This window comes from Polyodon spathula, chromosome 26, assembly GCF_017654505.1.
Source record: "Polyodon spathula isolate WHYD16114869_AA chromosome 26, ASM1765450v1, whole genome shotgun sequence".
Lineage (NCBI taxonomy): Eukaryota > Metazoa > Chordata > Actinopteri > Acipenseriformes > Polyodontidae > Polyodon > Polyodon spathula.
Window position 1 is genome coordinate 14,875,498 of NC_054559.1, and position 9,032 is coordinate 14,884,529.

The following is a 9,032-nucleotide window of genomic DNA, read 5'->3' on the forward strand; positions in this document are numbered from 1 at the left end:
CAAGAACATCAGCTTTGTATAAACTGTTTATTTACTCTAAACACTTACATGGACAAAACACCATATAAAACACAAAGAATCTGATGCAGGAATAAGCCAATGTCTGCCTTTGAATCACTGTGGCCATTGTGCAGCGCAACAAATGTTCTAGTACTCACGTTTTTTTTTTTTGTCAAGGCAGTAAAATGCTCTATATTACAACATGCTGAATACAAGGCTGCATTGGAATGTAATCTATAGACTAGTGTATTTCATAGAAAGTATAAAAGTTAATTTTACAGCAGTTGAAATAGTGACATTAAAAAGCAAGTTTTTCATAATTAAAACCCATGAAACAATGATACAAAGACTGAAGGAAGAGAGTGCGAAATTTTTTTTATTATATATAAATGATATATATATAATATAATATATATATATATATAATATATTTTATATATAGCGCCAAATTATTCGCGGTTTAATCGTTTTAAGCAAGACCTTGAATCTCACCGTTTGTATTAACGCACACAGTGTAGTTTAGATTCACCAGTTCTTTAGCAAGTCTGCCAAACCACAAGCGGGTACGTTTTTGGAAAGGGGGGGGGGGGGGGGGGGGGGGGAGTAATAATAATCTTGCCAAACCAATCCCTTCCATTGTTGGTGAACTTGATGCTTATGGTGGGGAGAACTTTTTGGCTTGTGCTCGAACCCTCTTTTCATATTCTACTCTGTTTTGGCTGAAAGGGAAACAAACACTTGTTAAGAAAAACATTCAAGAATGGATTGAGACTGGCAGTGCAGATCTATGGTCGGCCTCCTCAGCGTGTATGAAATCAGTCTCGTGCATCACTGTGGCCTTATACTGCCATCTACTTAGCAAATACATTGGATAGATTTCTTACAACACATTCATTTAATCAAGCGCAGAGACCAACTAGTCAGTTCCAGCCGGGCGATAAGGAGAGAGAAGACACGAGACGGCAAAGGTCACAGGACTGAATCTTACCAGTAAATTGTATACGCCTCTGCTTGAGCAGGATCCTGGATATTTGGCTCATTAAGAAGTTCTTGAATTCCTAACAAGATCTGAAAAGTTTAAAAAAAAGTTTACCCTAATTCAGGATATGCAAATATTTAATTTCAAAACATACACGTTATCTTTATCCATCTACAATTACAATCAATTTATATTTATGTTATACAGCGCCTTTCGTAACGGACCACCACCACTTTACAAGATAGTAGCGAGGAACAATGCATAATACATTAAATACACTGAAATACAGGGCACAGTAAAAACAATGCAGATACATTAAATACAGGCATAATACATTAAATACAAAGCTAGGATAGGAATTCTAAACATTGTGGATGTGTGTGTCAAGCAGAATCATATGAATAAGATGGAGTGAAAAACCTGAAAAAGCAATTTAGACAACAGCTAATAACAGATATCAGGCTTAAAGAGCATTGAAAGCAAAAGAGAACAAGTGGGTCTTGATTTGAAGCAAGCAACTATGGGTGCTGCACGCACTAAAGCTGGGACAGAGTCCCAGAGAGTCAGGGCTGTGAAGATAAAAGAGCGCTCTCCGAGTGTGGTGCACTTTTGCTTGGGTATAACAAGCAAGCCAGAGTCAGAGGACCTCAGCTTGCGTGCAGAGGGTCAGCAGGGTGGAGAGATACTCTGGACCTGTGTGATGAAGGGCCTTGTAGGCAAGCAGGAGAATTTTGAAAGTAATCCTGAACTTTACAGGTAGCCAGTGCAGCTGGGCAAGACAGGGGGTAATGTGATCATGTTTTGTTTTTTTATTTTCATATATTATATATAACTTAAAACTATTGTGTTCACCTGTTTAATAGTAATTGCTGGCCTCCAGTCTTTGTCTTCTTCTAGAATCGATAGACACACTGTGCCAGAGGGATATACGTTAGGATGGAATAGAGGAGGCTCGAATTTACCTGAAAAAATAGTTGTACATTATATAAAGTCACCATTATATGCAAGTATTCCAATAATTCAACACTCAAGTTGTGAGATTAACAGCATACATTTAAAACACTGTGCTGGTTAAATGCCCCTTTAATAGGGGCAAGCAGCTTCAAAGTATAATTTGGTTTCCTAAATAATCTGACGTAGCTACTAATACAAATGAACCTCAGGCGATAATGTTAAATCCTAGACCAGTAGTTCTTGCAAGAGAGGGGCAGCAGGATGATTTCAAAGCGCAGCAGAACTTACACTTTGGAGGGGATGAAGGGTAATCATCCTTGAAGAGCATGCGCAGTTTAAACAAGCCTCCTTCCCATGGAGTCTGTCAGAGAGGAGCGAGAGAGAAAATGTCATTATTTCAAATGGCTGGTGACAGTAAACATTGGGATTTATTTAGATCATAGGCATGCAATCCAAATGTCACAAATCTTAAAGGCTTTGACAGCAATTTGTGCAAATTGCCATGTTTGAATATATCAAATAAAAAAAAATGAGAATGCTAGATTTGATCGTTTTGCTCCATTATCTATGTGAGAACCATTTGCTGGACAATGAAATTGAATCCAAGACATTGCAGCAAGTTACTTAAAGTGCAAATGCTCCCATAGGACCTGTCTTCATGCAATCTGGAAACCTACCCCTTTCTTCCCTGGAATGGCACACTCCCAGTTCATGAGATTCATCGTTCCATCTGGGTTTTTTGTTGGCACTGCCACAAACCCCTGAAAGAAATAAGGAGATAAGAATGTGTGCGTCTGCCCCCTGTCAAAAACCTTGACCTGTACAAACTGTGTTTTGCCCTTTCAGGTGGAATATGTACTTAAACATAAGGAGACCAAGCTTATTATAACCCCCCCACCCCCACCCCCATATGATAATCCTCAGGTCATTTGCTCCTGCATTGTTAATGACCAACCAGGTTGGTTTCTTATTTGACCAGAGTTAAAAACATTCAGTGTAAGGATTTACAAGCCCAGTGCAGCCATCTCCCAGTCATGCTACACTATCTATTGAATGTAGTAATCAAGCCCTCCCAAACAAAACTACAAATGGGAACAATTCTTGGTACTTACAAAGGGATGATCTTTTCGCCAGGCTTTTCTTTCCTGAGCAAGTCGACTTAAGGCGATACCAGACATAACTTACTTCCCTGAAAACAAAGATGCACATATTTAAGAAGGTCTGATCAAAAGGAGGTACCACATAACGTAAACACCTATTCAAGACAAATGCACACGATCAAGATGCAGAACCTTACATTTGTAAATATTTATTACAAGGTTACATTTCTGTATTACAAATAAATAAATACAAATTAATTGTTTAACAGTGCCACCTACCGCTTGATAAATGCTTGTACGAATCATTACTTAAGAGGAATAACTGCTGAAATTAAATGAGCAACACAGCTTTGTACCTACAAAGACTGCATTTCAGTAAACTAAGACATAGCAAGCCTGCCAATTGACCGAAGAGAATTCGAGTGCATGCAGCGGTCCAAGTACATCCACATCTCAAACAGGCAGACACCAAGGTTTGATTCACAGGCCTTTATTATAAACATTTGAAGGCCACTTAGCTGTGCCTCACAACACACTACAGAATGCGTGCCTTCGTGTGTTAATGCCTAGCCTACCTTATATATCTATTACTAGGCTGAAGTTCAAGTTGACTTTTTTTTTTTGGGGGGGGGGGGGGGGGGGCAGGGGTAGAATATTAAAACACACATGCTTGTTCTCCCAGGAACAATTCAGCTTAGTATCTACCCTGAAGTCATGCAATCAGTAGCTTGCTAGTTTGAATACAGGTTGTGCAGAGTTGCCAAAAGATCAGTCTAAAAAACACCTATATCCTGGAGTGGTTGTCAGGTCATTATAACACTTCAACACCGAGTCAGGCAAAAAAGAAACCAGTCATTTAGTGGCAGTGAATAGCATTTCTGATTGACCCTGACGTTTATCCTAACTGTACTCAGTCCTGGTAATCCAACAAAAACGTATTACGATTACCACATACTGAAAACCTGCTTCCCAATCACGTTGTTCATTGTGTATCACTTAGGAAGTGTACATTAGATATTAGTCCTCTTTCAAGGTTAAGACAGATCCCCACAGATTTTTAGTAGCCTCTTCCTACAATTTTAAAATGTGTATTTTGAATGCGTGATGGTCAGTCTTCATCCAAGATTTTAGATTGAATTATATAACACACTGAACCATAAGAAGTTATTTGACGGCTGACAAGTTCCTAGATGCGGTTGTGTAGTGTTCATATAGTCTGGACTGTATAAAGTGTAATAAATACCAGAGAGAACAATACACTGCAGACTCTAGAAAACCACACAAAAGCAAGCTTCTTCAAAGTGCAGTCCTCCACTGCTACAGCAATCTCTGCAATAAAGGACGCCAAGTTTACCTTTTTTAAAAAAAATGCAAATACAGGCACATTTTGGAGCGGCAACTTCAATGTTTGTCATTTAACAGAAGTGGGGTGCTGTTAAAATGAGCATTTGTTTTCTTATGCAAAACCATTCAAAAGTACTTGTAAAATTAAAACACAAAAGCGACGCCTTTGTGGCACATACCGGTACACCACAAAGAAATCGTTTAAAAAACAAAAACAAAACAGTTATAGCACTTTGAACAGGCCAAGGAAATATATACCAACACGATAGATTCCAAAAAAACGATGTTTACCGTCCATTACTGTAAACGAAAGCGCACGACCCGTGACAGGAAATTAATCAAATAAAAACCGAGCAATTATACTTGAACGGCCTGTGTCAACAGACACTTGCTGCACCCAAATTAAACATTGTATTCGCTGCGTTTACGTCTACATCCGTGCATGTGGAAACACACTCAGTCATGGAGTTACTACCTCTCGGTGTAGAAAATAATCCGGAGACAAAGACCCTTTCCTTTCTGTCTGTCACAGCGGCACTAGCCTCCACGCTAACGTCCATGCCGAGTTTGAGCTGTATCCTTACACCCGTCTCCTTGGTAATCCAACAATTATTATTGTTATTGTTTATTATTATTATTATTATTATTATTATTATACGGAGTAAAAGTTCTCAAATGAAACACTCCAGTGAATAAGCCAGTACCTTAACCTATACCTACTCTCTTTCTCCGTCACTTCCAGAAGACATTTACTTTTCAATTTTAACCCTACGCAAGATTAGAAGCGGGCATCAACAAAAGGGAAAAGGATACATACCCGGATTATTGTTCTCATTAAATCTCGGCACCTATTTTAATAGCTCTTTATTTGTCCCCCGTAGATAACTTGCACGGCACGCCGTTTCAAAAAACCTCCCAATTTTAACCCGCGCAAGACAATGAAGCCGCAGATCCACTTACATCACCGCGTTTTAACTGAGCGGTTAATTCCCTACTCCAAAACGACTTCAGGGTGTAAAACCTTAAAGTATCCGACAAGCGCTTACCTTATTTGTATGAAATATGTATATGGTTTCGCTTAAAGACTTATATTTCAATGGGGTTTTACAACAAAATTAAAAAAAAAAAAAAAAAAAAAAAAAAAAAAATTTTATTTTTTTTTTTTTTTCATAGAGCCCTAATTATTTTTTTCGGGACTTCAAAGTTTCCCTCGTGCAAAATGACCTGAAATTCACCCAGGCTAAATAGGACCTCGGGTACACCCGCGGCCCGCCCGAAATATATTAAACATCTTTCAGGACCGTCTGATTCGGAACTGGACTCGTTCGGTCGATTTTTAATTGGGTGTCATCAAAAAAATGTCTTTCTAAACTCTAATCTTCAACCTTTTTCTTTAACTGATCAGATAAACTATTTTTTTTTTAAACGACAAATGTCACACTGTTACATTTCAACAAAACCAGAAGAGTCAGAAAAAAAAAAATTGATTTCATCGCCCTTGTGTTTTTTTTTTTTTTTTTTTTAATTAATTAAATTTTAATCTTTTTATTATGTTTATTTAAACATGTACTGTCTTTAAATATCTATTCAGGCACCTGTTTAGGCGACTATATATTTAAAGGAGCCGCGTTCCCTTTCAAAGGGAGTGTCCAAAAAGCTTGTTCAATATTCAAATCCGAAAAAAACTGAAGTAGCTTTAACAATACAACTTGACAAGTAACGCTATTTTCAGTAGGGTTTCAGCCGAGCTGTATCTAATCATCCAGCAGTATTTTCCACTAGAATTTCTGCAGGTGTTTATGCTTCCATTACTTGATCTACACCTTTCATTCAGACCTATCCTACCCAGGATTACTACCATAAATACATGGTTGTTAATATTTGGTGGGGGCAGAGGGGGGCGGGGTCCCCGGTGCTGGGAAATGCTGTGCTGTGACTAGGGTTTCCACCCTAGTTAAGAGTTTGAACTTTCTTTAGAAATTCTATATTCATCCAATAGGAAAAATTGATGATATTACTACTATAGCATTGACTACCAATCAATATCGTGTGTCTGTTGCAGTAATATTGTATCCTGATTGATCTAACTTGTGCTCAATGTATGGTTTTTGCATTTAGTGTCCCGGGAAGGCATATTGAATGCCCAGGACACCTTCCTCAACACCAGGACGATCCAGGGAAAACAAGGCAGGTGGCAGCCTTAGCTGTGCCTTATCTATCCACAGTGTACAGGCTGATCACATGTTGCTTTCAGAGCATTATGCTAGAAAGTGCATATAAATGAATCCTCTGTCTATAAGCATGAGATTGTGGTTGAGTCAGATCTCTGCTATGCAGCACTGCAGTGGGTCTTTGTCTGTTTCCTTGCTGGCACTATTGTGACACAGAGGGCACTGTTTTCATAGTGTTTCTGGATTAGTTTCATGTCCATTTGATTTGCCTGCCGGCTTTCCATAAATCTTCCTCAGGCAGCTTGCGAGGAGAAAATCGAGGTTAAAACCTCCAACTGGTGGAGCAGGGTTTGTCTGTTCTTGTTGTTTGTTTCTCCTGTGTTGGTTTAAGGATTGAGGAGGAGTGTCTGTTGCTATTTAAAAATGGAATAAAAAAACAGGTTATCATTCCATTGTGGGGTTTGGCGAAATCGTTGCTCTTGTGGTTTATGTTTTCTACCAGAACCCCTTGATGGAATGAAAGCTTTAGAATTAACTGTGTCCTTTTATTATTGCCCTGTTTTTATAACATACATCTTCAACAATGCAAGTATGATCTTCCTAATAGCTGGGGTTCAATTTACTTCAACTAGAGCAGATAAAGGCACCGGGCACATCACTCTAATTGCTGCTTTAATTCCATTCACATTTAGCCACCTGTTATATTTAGATAGTTTATATTTAAACCCCATCCTGACCAATGTCTGTGTGTCACCAGAGGGGCTCTTAACAGATCTACTAACAATCACAGCAGGTATAATAGCAGCTACCAGTACAGCTTGATAGAAATTACCTACCTGTTACCAATTTAAAAAAAAAAAACATATCCGGAAACCTATCACTACAAATTACGTAAAGTGTGTTATATTTACAATGTTAGAGTTTTTTTATGCCACTTATTTTTAGCTAGCTGGTGTCTTTAGTGATGATCCCTGGAGCCACTGGCCTTCCTGGTATTTCCTCTTTAGTCTTTGCTAAGTTTAGAATTGAGGTGCCTCTTACTATTTTGATGCTTGTATAGCATTTCTACAGTGATTCCCTCTTAATATTTTAAACCCTTGTGTTATATGTTAAAATTACTTAATTGGACCAATTAAGTGCTTATTAGGAGCTTACCTGGTCCAGTTAATTAATTTAGGGTACAGTTGGAACAAAAACCAGGAGGGACACCGACCCTCCAGGGCCAGGATTGCCCATCCCTGATCTCTCTCTCTCTCTCTCTCTCTCTCTCTCTCTCTCTCTCTCTCTCTCTATATATTATATATATATATATATATATGACCCGAATATATATATATTATATATATATATATATATATATGCACATGTGTGGCAGTGTGGAAGCCCTGTCACTATAATGTGTGTGTGTGTGTGTGTGTGTGGAGAATAAATAACCGCCTTCCACGCACCGTCCTTCCATCAAATTAAAGGAGGGACGGTCTGGGGAATACATGTGAAAATGCAACTGAAGCCTTAATGGAATAATTGCTGGTTAATTAGGCTCCAGCCACATGCCAATCCTTTGTCTGGGAGAGGTAGTTAGGAGAAGAGTGAGGAGTAACAGGCTGTAGCCTTGGCTAGCACACCGCGATAGCACTGCTAGGGTGTGAGTTTGTTTTGTTTATCGATCGATTGATTTGGTTAAACATTTTGCTTTGTTTATTAAACATGCTCAACAGCGCTTAAACTACAGCTTTCTGTGTCTGAGTCTGGGGCGTGACAATACCCTGTTACAACATATACATACATACATTATATAATATCTATATACATACATATATACACACACACACACACAAAGATCACACTGTTTTGGGATTGTACTGTATTGCAGGATTTTCAGGTGCATTTCATTTCCAGTGGGACCAGTCTTTCATACACTACAGCAATACTTGTAGTGAAATTGGCTACTACATTATAACAATGTCTGAATTTCAGTATTGAATATATTGCCCTCCTATTTAAAGTATATTGATCCCCATGTTAACCTCTTAAATAATTACCCAAGTACATGCCAGTCTGTAAAAATGCAGAGCCTGATAGGAAAGACACATCCTCTCGGCAGGCCTTTTTAATTACAGTAGCGCAGACAAAGGTTAAAGCTCAAATTGAGAGCCCTACAGTTTATATAATAAGATTATAAAAGATTGTTTTTTTTTTTTTATTTTTTTTTTATTTTTTACTTGACAAGTTTGCTTTGCTAACACTAGAGGGCGCAGTAACACAAGGGTTATACAGTAATGATACTGTCCATTGCAATGACTTGTGCTGTGTGCTGCAATAGAGAAACTATGGATAGAATCAATGATCTCAGCGCTTTATTCTTTTAAAACAGCATCTATTGTAAAATGCTATTATGCCAGAAATATTTTTTTAAAAAAAAGCTTTGAAAACAAATGTTTTCTATATGAAAATGTCACGGTTACCTGGTTGGTAAAGCTCCTT

General features: G+C 38.2%; 1 protein-coding gene across 2 annotated transcripts; it reads right to left on the reverse strand.

Annotated features, from left to right (window-relative positions):
• Positions 1–581: 581 nt before the first annotated feature.
• On the reverse strand, positions 582–5,461 carry LOC121300605 (SUMO-conjugating enzyme UBC9-B). Of its 2 annotated transcripts, none has more exons than XM_041229215.1 (7): positions 5,424–5,461; positions 3,046–3,122; positions 2,611–2,694; positions 2,222–2,294; positions 1,832–1,941; positions 989–1,068; positions 582–719 (listed from the first exon to the last, which is right to left on the reverse strand). In XM_041229215.1, the coding sequence occupies exons 2-7, from the start codon at positions 3,109–3,111 to the stop codon at positions 656–658; spliced, it is 477 nt and encodes a 158-aa protein (XP_041085149.1). In that variant the 5' UTR covers positions 3,112–3,122; positions 5,424–5,461; the 3' UTR covers positions 582–655. The 2 variants fall into 2 exon arrangements, with proteins under 2 accessions (XP_041085149.1, XP_041085148.1); XM_041229214.1 differs by lacking the exon at positions 5,424–5,461 and adding an exon at positions 5,195–5,383.
• Positions 5,462–9,032: the final 3,571 nt, after the last annotated feature.

Excerpts from the sequence above, each read along its gene's own strand:
- LOC121300605 (XM_041229215.1), bottom strand. The coding sequence starts at position 3,111 with ATGTCTGGTATCGCCTTAAGTCGACTTGCTCAGGAAAGAAAAGCCTGG. Across the intron at positions 2,295-2,610 it reads CCATTCCAGGGAAGAAAGGG|ACTCCATGGGAAGGAGGCTT; the intron begins GTAGGTTTCCAG and ends CCTCTCTGACAG. Across the intron at positions 1,069-1,831 it reads CAGCAATTACTATTAAACAG|ATCTTGTTAGGAATTCAAGA; the intron begins GTGAACACAATA and ends TAAACTTTTCAG.